This window comes from Anticarsia gemmatalis, chromosome 21 (genome assembly GCF_050436995.1).
Source record: "Anticarsia gemmatalis isolate Benzon Research Colony breed Stoneville strain chromosome 21, ilAntGemm2 primary, whole genome shotgun sequence".
Classification (NCBI taxonomy): Eukaryota; Metazoa; Arthropoda; class Insecta; order Lepidoptera; family Erebidae; genus Anticarsia; species Anticarsia gemmatalis.
In genome coordinates, this window is record NC_134765.1 from 11,254,249 (window position 1) to 11,272,215 (window position 17,967).

The following is a 17,967-nucleotide window of genomic DNA, read 5'->3' on the forward strand; positions in this document are numbered from 1 at the left end:
CGACGCAGTGCGTTGTTGTATAGGAGTTGAGGTGGAATAAAGTTAATATCTGTAAAAATATTTTCATGTATTGAAATACACGACTTGCTGCGTACAGAGCGTATTTCATGCTTGAAATAAATCACATCACTACCAAACTATAAATTGATTTATCGCGGGAAATGGAATTTAATAAAGTTATTCAGTGAAAAAAATGTACTTTGGGCGTATTTTCCTGACTCACTCGGTGCAAAGAGCATAATATGTACACACATAGATAATATCACGCTTTTTTCCCATAGGAGTAGGTAGAGAACTAAGCGTCCCCGTACTTCGGAGAGCACGTAAAAAGTCGCTTCTAAGATGACAATCGTTAAGCCACATCAAAGGCCTTCGAGCGGCTTGAACATCTTTGACACTAGGTTGACCGCCAACCATACGATAAGAAGAAGAAGATCAACTATTCTCCCGTATTCCCTCTAAATTTCGTGTAAGAAAAATATAACATGGTAAGTTGGTCCGGTGGCAATAACGCGTCGACACAAAGACCTCTTGTCCCTCGCTAACTCCCTGGTACCTCTCCAGCACTCGGCTACTACACTCCAAAGATTTTCACTTATTCTTACACTTTTTCATCACATTCATCACTTCAAGGGATTTCTGGGATTTATTTATGGGTGGTAATGAGGATTTGATGAGAGATATCTTGAGATTTTGATATTGATGAGAACCTTTTGTTTTTATTAGAAAACGATTGATATAAGTAATTGCAGTAAACGATTATAAAAGTTTGCTGCTATCGATTCTCTTTTTAACCGACTAAGAAAGGAGGATAATGTGTTTAAAAATCTATGTACCTATGTAGGTGTGAGTGTTCCTTTGTGGCATTCGAGAGACCAAAAGTTTGGGGAAATAGTAATGATGAACATACACACTACACATGGTATTTGAAATAGCCATATAATTTTATGATTGACATTTCATACTATATCGTCGTATTTTTGACTAATATTGTCTGTAGCGAGTGTAAAAATCTCATTGCATGAGGAAAATATCTTCCATAATACGATGTTTACGTTTGTTCTTATTTGGTTTTATGAAATTCGGTAGTCTCAGGAATTACCAATTTATGACGTCACACATCCTATACTTTATTGTAAACCGATAATAATATTACTGTGTGCGTACATTTATGTGCACATAACACAAAAACCTTTAATTTACACTTCGACACCCACTGAAAATCTTGTCATATAATTACCGATATACCGGAAATATTAAGATTATTAGCAACAAAACAAACCCAGTTTTAGTGATGATAACATACAGTTTGCATGTAATTTAATGTAATAAAAAGCTACATATACATGTAAAGCAAAATGTAAATAGCTACGGGTCCTTTAAAATTCCAACTGATCTAACATTATAAACAAGCAATGAACTCACAACGATCAAGTCTTTTCTTCTTTTAAACTTAATTAAAAATGCAGCTCTCCTAACAACCAATTAATAGTTAAGCAAGAATACATAACTCAAAATTCCCAACAGCTGACCGCTGTCGGTTAAACTGACGCGATTCAATTACAGATAGATGTTATAGTCAAAGTGGCACAAAAGCCTACATTCCGTCCATCTTGGAGCAGACGGCGGTGGACGGCGAGGACGCGACGCGACCGTTCCCTGAGGCTGAGGTATTCAGAACGAGCTGCGGTTTGAAGATCATTCAATCACTGCTGACACAGATACTAGATTGTATTTGTTTTGACTTCGTAGATATTAATTGGTTACTTGATTGCGAGTGGTTGCTTTAAGAATGTTCAGGCCAACTGATCATTAGAAATAGTTGAAACTTGTTTAAATGACAAAGGATAACAAAATGAAGACACTATATTGTTGAGAGTTTTAAAGGAAGACAAAGGCACAATTGGTCAACTTGCCTTATTGACAACTCAAAGTCTTTCCTCCCTGATTAATGCAGAAGACCCGTGGCCAGTTATAAGATAAGAATGTGGTTACGTGTGGTGGATTCAGTTTCTCTATAGAAGCCTAAGAGTTAAGTAAAACGAAACCTGAAGAACTAAGGAATTAGTCACACTGGATAAGCGATTCGCCCCTTATGGACACGGTCTTAGCAATATCAAATACTTGCAATAACCAACATAATTTTGTTACAAAATTTTCCCACAAAATTAAAAGTACCGCGTAACATATTTGTGCAAATATTACAGGAATGGTTAATAACGTTTGACCTTTACAAAAATAAACAAAAAAGATCTTTATGTTTAAAATAAACAGCGTGGGTGTAGAGTATGTCTCGTGAACATGTTATATGTATGGAGAGAGACTTTATGATCAGCTTTTTCTATTGATATTCTATTACCTGAACAAATAAAACAGATATGTTTTATATGTAGCTGTTGTTGTGTGTATCGGTCATTGACCTAAAGTGGATAAATATAACAAATAAATTGTATTTCAGACTTGAATTTGAAGGCATCAGACTTACGATCGAAAGGTCGTGGGTTTGTACGATACTATCCAACTACTTAACCTTGGCTTTTCCTCCAGTTAACAGATTTTAGAGCAGCAGTTTAGAATAATACTAGGTTAACTGAATGGGGAGGTTTTCTACAGCAGTGGTAGAGTTATACCAGTAGTATGTTATGATAGTATCGCGACAATGTTCTCGTATATTGAGCTCACAGCGGGGAGGGGGGGGAGTGCGGGAGGGAGCCAAACGATTCAATTGAAATTGAATAAAGTCCGGTTTATGTGTGAAACTCCAGGATTTTACATAAGAGGTAGATATCCATTGGCTTTGAGGAGTTATAGTCATTGTCACAGAAAAACTGGTGGTTTTGTTTCAGTCGTATAGACTGAAACTGCAACTAAGGTAATAAAATGATTAGCTTCTCCGTTTCAGTTATGCTAACATAATCTTTAATATCAGTGAATTTACTCTCTTTTAACTTACTAATTTATGAATACTTAGAGAATTACGCAAAACAGAAAAGGCATATTTTTAATTAAAACTCAAAAAAACAATAAAGGAAACCGTCTCACCGCCCTAAAATTAAATATTTAATCCCACCTCACGAAATTGCAGATCGAAAAACAAATATTGACATTCATTCACTCAAAAAATAACGACTCAAATTCACTCAAACGCTTTAAAAAGCCGGAAGCATCCTTTTGATCGGTGAATGCGCGCATTACCCGGGAGCATTGACTGTCATTGACTAGTGAGTGTGCGCATTACCCGGGTGTATTGACTTTTACATCGCGCCGGTTGAAACAAGTTTGTGTGTAATTTTTTTCACGGCTCCTGAATGAGTTGCCGACACGAATATTACTGGTAATAAAATGTGATGTTTGGGAGAATGCCACCACCCCCCGCCCTTAAAGGTGAGTGTACACTTTTTATTTTTACTAAGTGAGTCTGAAGACACTGATCAAATATGTTATTCACAAGTATTAGTGAACCTTTGTATACCTATACCACCAACACCAGCACCATAGTATTGGCTTCATAGGAATAGCTCTTGTTTAGTCTACAATAGTTAATTTTATGACACAGGTTAATATTCCAGTACCGGTAAGCATTCAACCATTTACTGTAGATTTATGGCTAAAATGCCCAATAATGCTAATTGTTCTTTTCAATTGATTAATTTATTCCTTATAGACTTGATATTGCCACTTAAAAGCGTATTTTGAAAATTACTTTCTACGACCACTCTATCGATATTCTATTACAATCGAACATAGTAATGTGTATTCACCTTTACCCGGGTCCCGGGCAAATTGTCCGGAAGAGATAAAGTTCCCGCCAGCGACGTTACGTTGCGGCTTATCACAACTATTTACTGAACCGCCGTACATTCCTTCACCACTTTGTACTAGCTAACATTTACTCTGTCAATACGTTATTTACCTTTAATACAATATAAGACCTATGATCAATTAAAAATAGAAATACAAGGCTTTGGCACGTGAGTCTAATATTAATTTAGGAAAAATGTTTTGAGGCGCCCATAGCCAGTTGCGCTCACCGATCGGTAAAACGATCTGTGGGTGAAGCAACCGTTGGCGCGGTCATTCCATAGATGGGTGACCGCATAGTGGTATTTGAACTGGGCGTCTCCGTGCTTCGGAGGGCACGTAAAAAGTCGGTCCCGGTTGTTGTCGATTAAGATAACAGTCGTTAAGCCACGTCAAAAGCCTTCGGGCGGCTTGAACAACTTTGACACTAGGTTGACCACTAACCATACGATAAGAAGAAGAATTCATGTTAGTACATCTCGTATCGATTACTTTGATTTGATCACAGAATAATACCGTTCACCAAATTGGGCTCCACTCCTGAAGATAACGAACAATACACGAAAATAGACAAAGGAATCTCGGCTTATGTGTGTTTAGTACATTACTGATAATATCGGCCGACGTCGGTATTGTGACCGTATCGTCTAACATGTACTCGTACCCACGGCTCTGCCCAACTTCGACACAACACAAATATGGGCCACAATGCAATCACGACGCTTCATTGAGGAAAAAATTCCGATTACATTACCGATTTCACCAGGGATTCAATTCGGTATTTGATGGCGGTCCCGCAATGAATTCCCTTCTTCACATTTCGACCGCAATTGGAACGTCGGATCAATCAAATTTTCCCAACCATTTCTGTGATTTTATTCGGTGTTCAAATATCAAAAGATTTCCATTTTATTTTCTACCGAAACATCGTGTTTTTAATAGGATTTAGTGCGGAACTATAAAAGGAGGAAAATATTTCATTTCATTTGGTTCTTTGAACGAAACGACGCTACCTTTTCACTCATTCGCCTTTGATTTCAATAAAGATACTGTACTAAAAGCGCGGGGCAATCCAATCAGTTGGTTTTCAATACACTGCTGGTATTCTTGGAAAGTTTCCGTAATATATTTGAAGTAATACGGCGATGTGTTGCGTGTAGTTGAATTTGGTCGTGGCTCGCGAGGCGGGCGCGGCGGGCGGGTGGAGCGAGCGCTCCCGGGGGACGGAGTGACTTGTGGCGGTAGATTATATTGAGTCGGTTACTATTGTCGCCTCAAATTCGAATCACAAGCCTTGCCGCTGAGAGCCAGCGAGCTTAGAATTAATAATCACTCGTGTGGATGACGACTTGTGAGGAAATATACACGCATGAAGTACTTTGTAACGATATCTACTTTATAACACCGACATATTATACCTATAGTGTGTTGAAACAGCAATAAATAATTATCTTACCATCACTCATTAATCTGTATTTCAAACCGTAAATTGTCATCAAAATAATGACTATTGGTTATAAATTAAACGGACACACAATTAATAACAGCATATAACTCAATAATCCGCTACAAATAAAACAATATAAACATGTAAATTGTGTGTCGTCGGTGTGTTCGCTGCATTATGCATGATAATCCAATTTCCATACATGCACATAATATTATGCTTGAAAATAATATATTTCGGAATATTCTGTGCTAATACGAAATACGTTCGGAAGCCTTGCATTATTACGGAAATGGAAAACTCCATTTTTTCACGTTTGGTTGATTAACAATTTTAAGTAAGGTTGTTTAAAACTGAACGAAAGTAATTTATATTAAGCGAAATCAACCATTTTTGTAAAAATAGACATTCAAGAGTGTTTCAAGGTTTTAGTCCACGGCTAATGATGACTTTGCAATATGGCTGAATGATGGTAAGCTCATGACGGTCGCGTACGTCGAGGGGGGCATACGAAAAAATGAAATGCTATATGCGACAGTAAAAGGCGATGCTAATTCATGTGTAATTTGCAACACATGATGCCTTCTCAAGTTAGTCTTAGACTCGTAAAACTCAGTTAAACACGCTTCCTATAGAGAAGGATATAGGTAACAAGGATGGTGTGGTAATTCTGTGTTTGTTCTATGGTGTTTGTATGGTACATACCTGCAACACGGTGGTGTCGAAGTGGGCGAGGAGCGCGGCCGGCGACTGCTGCGACGAGCGCCGCCGTCCTGACAGACGAGCGCTCCAATCTGTAACAATATACATACATTACTTAATTATAAATCTTATTTATGTACTATCGAGGACATAATCCGAGTTTATAGTAAATATTAAATTTACAGAAAGTCTAGAGATGACGACTAAGATGAGTCTGTTGTGACATTCAACGTCAATTTTCATAGACTTAACGAAAAAGGTATTAAATAAAGGAGATAGTAAGTAATGCTCTCGTGTTTGCATAGTATCGTAAGAACAAGTCGTGATTGCTGTGTATGTTGTAATTTAATTTAAATCCAATTTTAAGAGAAAACTCGGTAAAATATTATCATTCGTAATTTTTTTTAATTCTCTCCACTTTAGTGCTTATAAATGTATCACACAAAATAAATAATAAGTGAGTGTTTATTCCAGAACTCGCAATATAATCATCCGGCAAAAATAAACAGAAAGTAATCGTGTTCAGATCCAAGTGATTCAACATTAACATAATTAAACTCAACGTTTACTCTCCGGAACCAAAACACAAACAGCGGGAAAAAGTAGTCAAAATTTGTTCTCAAAGTCTAACCGAGTGTAAAACAAACAAACAAGCAAGCAAATAAAACAGAATGCAGTGAAAACTTCCGCAGTGCAGGCGAGTGAGGCGAGTGAGGCGAGGCCGGCGACAGGAAACGAACCCGGGATCGAACGGAGCAGCACACGCCCCGGCGACGCAACTATATCGAGTTTTTCCGGACAAACCGACAGACAGTTTGTTTACATTAGATAAATGTTAAGGGATGGGTTACACATCAACTTTTTGATTGCAATAATCGTTATATTTTTTATTATCATTAATTGCTGTTTTTATTAAGGACGTGTTTCTATTACATACAATTAGAGCTCAATTGATTCCATGCCGACCTGGTGTGGGTCAACATATTGCAGAATATTCCGTAAATCGTTAATTCGCCTCTTATATCAATTAACATCAGCCAAAATCCATTGTAAACTCTCTTTTTGCTATCATATCAATTAACAATCAGACACATTTATGTTCAACCATTTAGTACAATAAACTATTGCTGTTCATGTAAATGTTCAACTAATAAACCAAATAAATACATTGCTCTACTTTATTTCACTCACACACAGCAAAAAGCCGCTATCAAAAATCCCCAATAACAATGTTTCACGAAAATAAAAAAGTAAGCAATACCCCAATTATTCTAACTGAAAGTAAATCGTTAGCAGTTTGCCGCCGAGCCGGCACTTTTTGTTCGACCTCAGCTGTAACTCACCGGCAAAAGTTTGTGGAACAACTAACAAATATTGAACGATACAGATCGTTACCAAGTGATTGTATTAATCATTTACTTTATTATTATATAAGTGAAGGTAAATAATTACTGTTTAGAAATATCTTGATTGATTAGGCTCTTTACAAACTTGATGAAGTACATTAGTAACTTTGGTTTAAAAGATTATGCTTTCGATTTTACTCAAAGAGATTATTAGAGTAGCGAGATTTCAATATTTATTGCCTCTCCTTATAGTTGTTAATACCAGTGTCGAGTGATTTAAGCCACTTCAAAGTGTGGTGTGTCCTGACTTACATTTGACATAGTTTCTCCATATTTTTTAAGATATCGATTCAAATATGTAAGCGCATCTATTTATATCAGAAACTCAGAGTACCTCAGAGTTATGACAGATATAAAATCACAGTTGCCATAATGTTTATTGTTATAAATATAAAGGAAGCGTGGGCGCCTCCACAGAAAGTTGTTGAAAACTTTGTGCTATTTAAAAGTTAACGCTTAAAACACAAGTTGTCGACTTTTTCTCATCTTCATTAAATATATAAAGGGCAGTTGTCATACAACATAAATATTAATTACGCGGAGTCGTCGCCGGCGACAGACAACGCTCCCTTTCTAATTATTTTCTAAACTTTGACAAAAGTACTCGCTTTTTCTACTTTTATTTGTGAGTCGGCCCTCGTCAACCCTCCTCGTCCTCTGGCCCTCCAAGCCTCTTGTCGTAACTTAAAAAATCCCGAAGTAATCCAAGTTAGTTGGCGATTTAAGATACCTTCGCAAAAACGATTGATTAGAGTTTAATGAGTTTCCGAGCGCCGCTAATAAAATTAAGTGCTTGTTGAAGCGCTGCCTGTACATAGTGTACATCGATATGGTGTTAGATTTAAAGTTTCCTTTCTTTGTCTACGAGGCTCGTAGGTAAGTGGCTACGACGTAGATCGAGTGCTACGAACGATTAGTTAGCTAAGTTTTCTTTGTTGTTGTTTTACAAACAAGGCATTTAACTGTTTCAGCTGTAGGCACTTCTCAAGGCAATAAAGTAGTAAAACGAGTTAGCATCTTATTTCAAAATACAATTATCTGAAAGCGTATGTGTAATTCATATTAACCTACATTCACACGCTCGTGTCTCCAAAACTGTAACAGAATTATCGATGTGATACGCGGCTCGTTCATTGCTAGGCAGGTCGCGTCTCGAGCCCATTGTCATGCCGCCCACGGGCAGCGGCTTAAGCCCAGCGCCGGCCCAGCGAGGCTCGCCCTCGTCTAATTCTATTGCCCCGTTACACATTTATTTGCATTATCTTTTATAGCGTTTTGATCGCTCGGACAATTGGGATAAATGCTTGTGTTGTTGTTGAGTAAACAAGGAGCTGGGTAACTTGGTACAAACAGTAGAATGCTTGTAGTTGTTTGGTTTATATTGTATGCTACAAATAGAAATATAATATATCTAGGGACTGTGTGGTAAGTTAAATATAGTTAGTCAGATAAATTAGAAACTATTGTCTGGTGCTTTGACAAGGCGTAATCTAAATATGAACAATTACAATATAAAGTCTGTATTAACGTGTACTTATTAACATGTTCGTAATTCGAGATTAACTTTACTATAGTATTGAAGAATATTTTGCTATATTTTAGTTTTGATAGAGAATTGGAAGATGAATTTGAAGAGATGTTTCGGCACCTCGTGATGCATACATTTTTGTTTTTATCGTCCCGAAGGATTATACCTATATCTTCACCAACTACCGTATCTAGTTTCCATGTGATTAACCATACAGCAATAAAAATCAGTTCAATATTCAGAAAGCTTATTCATAAAGAAGTAATAGGCATGAGTAACAAATAGTTAACAAACAATACTCGTAGTACAGGAACACTGAACTACACTGAACAATGAACAACGAGACATAAGTATTTGATCCTGTTAGCGTCGTGACTGTACCGTCTCGTCAAAGGCTTCCCGCCGTCTCGAGCCTTCCACACATTTGTATGTTGTATGACATAAATACCTGCGTCTTGAACAGTAGTCGAGGTTTTTGCTATGTCATCGCGAAGTTAACGAGAGTCCGTGGTTGGAGGCTCGGCTTTTTACCGTACAAAACTTTTTTTGGTGATTCACGGTTCGATTTTTTTGGTGTCTGTTACATTGTGACCTGGTTAATACAGGGTGTCCCGATACTTCAAGACGACACGGAGTGATAGGGAAAATAGAAAATCTATCCCATACAGTTTAAGTTCCCATTAAGTTTAGATTATGGGCATTTCAGAACAATCCAGGAATTGCTTCACCCTGTATGTCTGTAACGCAGTTCTAGGCTGTATATGTGTCTAGGGTTATGTTAGCGGTTCAGAAATAAAGATATTTATTAAGTCAGATGAAGCCAAGGATTTTTGTAAGGATCGTACCATGTAGCGATTTTTTATCTCTGCCCACCCCCTACGGAATATAATTTGCTTATTTTTTTTACCTACGTATGTGTGTATGTATGTATGATTGTATTTTTTTTTTTTTTTTTTTAAAGACAACTCCCGCACTAAGAATTGCTCTTGTGTCGCGGGGACTTTTACAAACATACAAACAACGGACACAAAGCACAACCAGACCCGAAACAATTATTTGTGGATCGCATAAATAATTGTCCCGTGTGGGAATCGAACCCACGACCTCCCGTTGCAGTGGTATCGGCGTGGCGACCTAAACCACTGCGCCACAGAGGCAGTCAATATATGTATATTTACTGAGTGTAAATTCACGTTAACATTTAAATATATTGTATAAGATAGTTAATTGTATTCAATATTGCCTGTTTGAAGCTTAGTTCGTAGTTTTAGATTCAAACAATAGATCCAGTAGGTCGGGAGGCTTACGTTGCTAAGAGACTGGTGGGAATCGATCCAAACGTATTGTTTTACATGTTCCAATATCTCGCACGTATAATATGTTTGGTACAAGATACGTATTCTAATATATATTTCAATTCTATTTAATTGTTTAACAGACAGACTTTAGAAGTTAAGTTTATTATGACATGACGTCCCAACAAACTATAGTTTTCACAGACTTGTAGACTTGTTCACGAAAGCTACGTTGTCTTTCTAAATAAATCGAGGCCAAGACAAAAAAACAATTGTAAATTTTTCCATGTCACGATAAATGTTGAGTCATGGGATGTTTTGTGTAGTTTATTTAATTTTGTTCATCTATACTAATCTATAGTATTCGTAACTTAAATAAATTTAGAAGTAACATAAGAGACGCTCTAATACGATTTAAATATACAAATAATCCTTAGACCTCACCTCATAAAAAAAAAAAGTAAACTAGTCTTATCAATACAATTTTAATATTCAGAGAAATTCTAACGACACTGTCCTTCTAAGCTAACTTAACCCACTATTAAGTTATTATTTTTCTCTGTACCTAACAGGTTGTTCTGTCAATCAACAAACACATGTGTTAGTTCATGAACAGTATGTTCATTGTTCAGTGTGTACTAGTGATCAGTATGCAGCGTGTCGTGCGTATAAATATTAATATGTTTAGATAACGTCTCGTCGGTGGCACGGAGCCGAGCTCGTGGCTGCGACATACAGACTGTGATAGTAGTGCATTGCAGGGATAATAGGTTATGGTGTTTTGTGGTTCATAATTTGTAAATGTGTTTGTAAAAGTGAAGGTTTACACAGCAGCTAATTTACGAATAACATGATTATTTTATTAATGTAAAAATGATAGAAACTATATTTTTTTAATAAAAGCTAACAATTAATTCTTATAAGTATCTTGAGAATCTTGAGTATCGTGAAATGAGTTCTCAATTCAACGCGATTTTTCTCAGATTACTCAGACATGCGTGGTCTGATTTTGACAATTGTAAATAGATCAAAACAATATTTACGGATCTCACACATTTTTTGTTTGTTTCAAGATCCTGTACGAACATCATCTACAATCTATGTGCTCAAACAATATACACAATTAGTTTTACGTGATAATAGAGCATGTAAGAGCTTAGCCAGCAGCTAAAGTCTACCTCCTCCCTAAGACCTGGCACAAAGCAAATGAGTTTGTTTTCCTACTTAGTGATGAGAGCTCTGAGCTGAAACTTCGCTAGTTCATTATCTGTGAATAGACGAACACTATACACTCAACACACTGGTATTATATAACTCTAAGCAGTAGTACTCATGCAGAAGGGGTAAGCTAGCCGCTTTCCAATTTTTTGTCAGGATCCTAAGCAGCTAGCTAACGAAAACATGTGTATGGTAATCTGATAAATTACAAATGTATGACAAAAAATACTCATTTCTTTAAACGGGGTTTCCTAATGGTAATCGGACTTTGAGTCTACGTTGTACATAGACTTTGTAGCTGTTTTCTTTATAAAATATCCTTTGCACTAAGGTCAAATCAATATTCAATTGAGAGAAAACTTTCGTCACCACAGCCACATATAAAATCAATAAACAGAGCCTTAAAACAAATACGCTATCTACATTCCGAGAATCTTGTATATAATACATTATGTATAGTATATAGTACTGGTAGTAATGTGTGTAGGAATTTAATCAGATAACATGAAACGGTACCGAGTGTGACGGATACTCGCGTGTCCATTGTGTCACGAGACTGTTGCTTAATCATGCGTGGGTGATATGACGTACCGGATGTTCCCGGTTAGAGTATCTGTTATAAATGCAGCTATTATTATAAACCCGAATTAGTTAACAATAACAAACCTATTTTAGTTTTCTGATATGTTTGTGATCTAAACAAAGCGTCGCAATTAATGCTGCTAAATTGTCCGATTTAATTCCCAGAGGAACAAAGTAGACATTTTCTGCAGCAGCTTGGAATACGGTTTAGGGTATCAAAATACATAATACTAATTAACACAAAGTTTTGGTACACTATAGCCTACCTCTCCAGAATTAAAAGGCAATGTTATAAAAGCGATGTAATTGTATTTATGACACTTAGTTTACAATTCCATTCTCGTGAGTCGTCAAGGTTAAACCTGTGGCGGCGGTCGTACGTGCTCGCGCCGTTCTATCATGTTCAGGTCGCGTTGTCGCGGCCTATCCCAATGAGTTACTTCATTACTGTGTAAATATCACACCAGATGTACTCATAAATACGTTATATTACGCCATATTTTCATCTCAGTGTGCAGAGTTTTACATTTTTATATGTACTGTCTTAAATTACACCCAAATGTTTTTAGAGGAAAATATTTGACTAACGAAATTAGGATTATTTACATATATGACAATTTTCAATGAAAGTATGGTATTATCGAAACTCTTAATTACTATTTAAATCACTATGTTAATTGTATTTAATAGTGTACCGCGCTGTTTTTATGGTTGAGTACAAATGCTAAGTACACTACACACAAAATACCGTGAAAAACGAGTATTGAATTTCGTTTGTTTCAGTTTTAACAAAAACGAGGAAGTAATACAATACTGTTTAAGAAATACAATCTCACTACCAGATTTATTTACAAACATTTAATTATCTCACAAAACAGCCTCAAAATAGAACCAAAAACGTAACAATTTACTTTCGCTTCCTTCCAAACAAAGCAAATATAACTTTTAAAATACCTTTAAAATACACAATAGAAATCACATCTACAGCGGACAATGTCTGCGGGGACAATACAGGGAGGTCTTCAAGAGCCAATCTGTGGGGCGGACAACGACGGTGGGGTGCCGTGCGATGTCGTGAGCGAATGACGGATGACAATGGGCCCGCGCCTTTGTGCGGAATGCGAGCAAAAAGTACGATATTAAGTACCAGTGTGTTGTCTTGTACAAAGGTTTATAGGCGAGGTTTTTATTGGAAATATTTGTTCAACATATTCGGTATTTACATAATTTATGTATCGTGATGCTCCATTTTCCCTATAAGAGCTAGGCGTGAAGTTTGGTACGATACAAATGGCTGAACTATTAGCATTCAATATTGTAAAAGATAACTTTTCTATTATATTCTCATAGCGGTATTCACGATCTGTACTGTATTACTATCTTACTGAGAAATGGCGCGTAAGCTATAATTAGTTTCACAGTGTTTTCTACACGCGTATACAGTTTTTGAATTGATTAAAAATAACAAAATATTGTTAAACTAAATGGAGCTAATACGACTTTTATTAAGTAAGACAGTATTAGTGTAATAGCAATGTATTAATAAACAAACATATCAATATTAAACAAATTAAAGAAACTCGTAACTAATTACAATACAACTCAAGATGGCTGCCTTTGAAACAGCTGTAAGTATCGATTAATTATTGTACATTTGTATTCGTTCCTAATCAATATTCGCTACTAATTAAACAGTAATCAGTAAGAACTAATCACTTGGGAGTTACACTCACATCTGTTTGCTGATTGATTGATGGAATATTTCACCTTTACCCTTAAAGTGAAGCCTAGCCTGTATTTTTATTTCTTCCAGGGTATAAGATGCCTAATTATATTATTTCCGTGGATGTATTTCATACATCTATGCCTTCATCTCTGGATATAACAAGCGTGATACAGTATACGTATGTTGCTTTCCTGTCGTTTCGAAAAATAAAGTGTTGTCTCGATGAATTTTTTTATGAACTCATTTTGATTGTTAAAGATAGACATATCAATACGATAAGTGTATTCTTGGCTTTTCGAGGACTTTGCGGAGCACGTAAAAAGGTCCTGGTTAAGTTAAATCATACAATAAGTGCCCCTAAGATCTCCTTGAATTATGTACATTGGCAATTAAAATGCTAAGAAAAGGTAAAATGACGAGAACACACTAAATATAATGAAACTAACATAAGTATAATATAACCGAATTGTATGTAAAAAGCAATTTCAGTGACATCTGCCGCAGCAGGCTTCGTAGAAGTGTACGAAATAGAAACATATTCTGATATGAGGGAGAAGACTCACAATACAAACCAAATGAAACTTATTTCCAAAGAAATGTTGTCGTCGGTAGCTAGCTAAGGACTTGTACACGTTTGACCAAAACTTTGCCAAAACAATATATTCTAAAAATAGCCGTCTAATTATATTTATGTGACGCTGCTTATTTATAGCAGGATCAGACATTTAAATGAAATATTTTTTTCCAAAAATAGGTTTAGAATTTTATAAAAGTATTCTTTGCCTAGAAAGTCTAGAACATATTTTACTGAAAGATAAATATTTTGTAATCCTGCGCATCAAACATCTAATTTGTATGAATCCCAAAATTGCATTTGTGTTTTTAAATGCCTACATCAATTGGCAAACTGTAAGCTACCAATTATTATTAGCCCAGTGGCGATACACCCTAACTTTCACCTTTGAATTCGTTTACTAGTATATCTACTTAGCTCGCGCTGTAACTGAAAACTTGCAGTTTGTTGCACAAGTGACGGCGAGGAGGTAAACTGAACGTAACTCGATATTCACCTGAAGTGTCATAGTTAACAACTCAATTTTGCTAAACGAGTTACTTATTTAGAAGGTGCTATTTTGTCACTGAACACAGAATACTATTTCATAGCACTATTTTTACTAAGTCTTCTAAGGAAAAATGTAAGTCAATATAGTGTTTCCATTTTTCGTCCGAATAACAAATTACACCAATATTTTTTTGAGCCACATGTTTGTGTCAGGTTTGAAAAATCAACTTGAAAATACATGCCGTACACAATAATTTCACCAGAAAAAACCTATAAATAAGAAAAAGAATACGAGCTCTTTATAACATAAGACTAAACTAACCGAAATCTAACCAAAATACTTTTTAAACCTTAAAGACAACACGTACATAATCTAATAACTACGCACTACACTCCAGCGACGACAGGACGACGAGACGACGGGACGTAAACGTTCAGAATCAGGCCCTTTTGTTGCTCTCATTACGTAGTTATCAAGTCGGCTATTAAGCGCCGCGCCGTGGGACAGATTATACCGGACCACGCCGGACACGGGCCGGCCCGCCACCGGCCACTACCGGTCCCCGCGCCGGGCCCCGCCGCCGGTCCCCCGCAGCCGGTCCCCCGCCCGGCAGGGGGGTTAATGCGTCTAGGCGACGTTATTGAATGAAACCCGCCGGGAGTTACTTTGATAGTTTTATGAAGTTTGTTAACTTTCACGTTCAGTTGCTGGTGAAGGGTACGTTTTTGGTTGATGTGTTAAAGCTTTGTGGTTTAATCTTAGTTCCGGGTAATTTATTTAGAGTGTTTAAAGAAAATAAGTAACATTTTCAAAAAAACTTTGGTATTATATAGCTTTTGTTCTGTTTAATTACTTTAAGGAGGACTTTATTATTATATTAGTATAGTCATCTTGAGTCGTAAAACTAATTCCCAAATAATGGAAAAAAAGATTTGTAATTTAATTCTTCATTAAAATTCCGAAATGAGGCAAGTTTAGTTAAGGTATCAGATACCGATACCTATTGAGAACATAATCATAACTACATAATAATATTATTCCAGTAATATCTCTTACACAGAAACCACAAGTTACGGTTAACTAATTAACGTAACAGAACACCAATTTAATAAAACATATAATATACACAAGTTAATAACTAATACTACAAAGTAGAACCGAATCGTTTACTAAACCACACACACATCTATATTAACATGACATAATTTAAAACGAACGTACGCGTATTTTAAAAAGGCATAAGTCTTATATCTTTTCAATATGATATGTACCTATTTAAAATTATTTTTCCGACGCAGAGATGACTGAAAAAACAGTAAGTATATACGATTATCGACACTTCTTCCGGACTTTGGTCTCTGACCACCCCAGTACAAAAAAGGCGTGATTATATAATGTATTCGCCTACGTCATACAGCTTATCGATAACACATGTTAATAATACAGGAATTAACGCCAACATGCATTTTACTTTGTTAGTCGTTCTAACGCTACACTGGTCGTGGTCGCAAGCTGGGTAAAAGTTATGACAACAAGTTATAGTCGTTGGCTAACTGTTCTCGGGTTAGTTGTATCGCCCCGAGGTGCTACGCTGAGGTGCCGAGGTGCTACGCCGAGGTGCCGAGGTGCCGAGGTGTTGCGGGTGACAAAGGTGCACAGAGGTAGGAAGGTGATGTCAGCTCTAGTCTGATGCAACGTTTAATTACTTCTTGTACTAGTAAATCTTTGTTTCGATAGGTTTGTTAACATTTGTAAAACAACTTTTTGTTTTGTTTTGTTTTTTAAAAGACAACTCCCGCACTAAGAATTGCTCTTGAAAGCGGGGACTTCTACAAACATTCAAACAACGGACACAAAAAACAACCGGACCTGAAACAATTATTTATGGATCGCACAAATAATTGTTCCGGGTGGGAATCGAACCCACGACCCGACGCAATGATATTGACGTGGTGACCTAAACCACTGCACCACGGAGGCAGTCGCAGTTCTTATTTATAGGTTAAAAGTAATTTTATCCACATTATACAAAAAATACATAACGATACTTTTTTTGTTTATCATTTCATTTTCCAATTAATATTATTGGAAACAGCAACAGAAATATCATTGGAAATTATTGAAACTCGTGTATTCGTGTGTTATAAGCTTAAATTAATCGGTCTGTATCGGAATAACCACATTTTCTAAACTAATAACGCTAATTGGAGAACATTATACGTTTGAACGTGGTTTACAAACTTGGGATGGAACTGATCGTAATTATATTTTCAGTTGAAATCATGAAATTTTGCTATAACATGTTTATTTTATAATGTACTTATGATAATCTTCCCATTTTTTAAGAAAAATAATCTAATATGTTTCTTTACAATTTTTGTTATAGTTCATTATAACGCCGCTAGTGTCACCAACCTACGTTCCGATTTCAGCATTATTATATTAATCGTTGTTAGATACCCGGACCGTTCATTTAAAAATTTTGGCTTTTTCCTCCCCACAGCCAACTCAAGAACCCTTTCCTCGATTTCTTCAACATTCCCTATAATATTGAACAATACAAACATTTGCGTTTTATCTACAGCTTCAACAACAATCATTCAATATTTACATCGACTCCACTTATTTTGACAAACAATCCCCGCCATTGCCAACCACAGATTAAATAAAGCCTTTAATAATTCTGGGCTTTTTTTTTCAAGTAGCTTCATCATTTGAACAAAAAATATACTGAGTAGGTACTTTGTTTTGTTGTTAGGCTTTGTCCCTAATCTTTTGATGACCTAAGGCTTTTGTCTGCTCGTTACAACCATTTGTAGTCTCTAAAAGGTAATAGAGACAATTTGTTATTTTTGACGATAGCTTTCTAACTATATGAGAGCAAATTATAGTATGTTCACGTAAAATAAAAGTCCTTTTATATGCACTGATAACGTTGACATTTTGATGACCCCATTGTACTGTTCTCAATAAAAACCCTTTATCCTTCGAATTTAACCTTCTATTCATTTCGATAAAAATAGCTTCACGTAAAGGGCAGCCCTGTGCTACGGTGGCAGGGCTCGCGGGGGGAGGGGCGCGGCGCGCGAGGATCAGCGGTGCGTATACAGCGTGTGCTCAGATGCACACGCGTTCACGCTCCGTGCGCGCGGGCCACGTGTCACTGCGCCGACTACTACCTGTGAATAGATAGGTCGC

At 36.5% G+C, this 17,967-nt stretch overlaps 1 protein-coding gene across 8 annotated transcripts in view; it reads right to left on the minus strand.

The window, feature by feature from the left end:
• The window catches only part of Dys (Dystrophin), a 595,099-nt gene that overhangs the window by 493,724 nt on the left and 83,408 nt on the right, over positions 1 to 17,967 (minus strand). For all 8 annotated transcript variants that reach the window (XM_076128368.1, XM_076128365.1, XM_076128371.1 and 5 more), the window contains one exon: positions 5,954 to 6,042. In XM_076128368.1, coding sequence (XP_075984483.1) covers positions 5,954 to 6,042 — 89 coding nt within the window. The remainder of the gene's footprint in view (positions 1 to 5,953; positions 6,043 to 17,967) is intronic.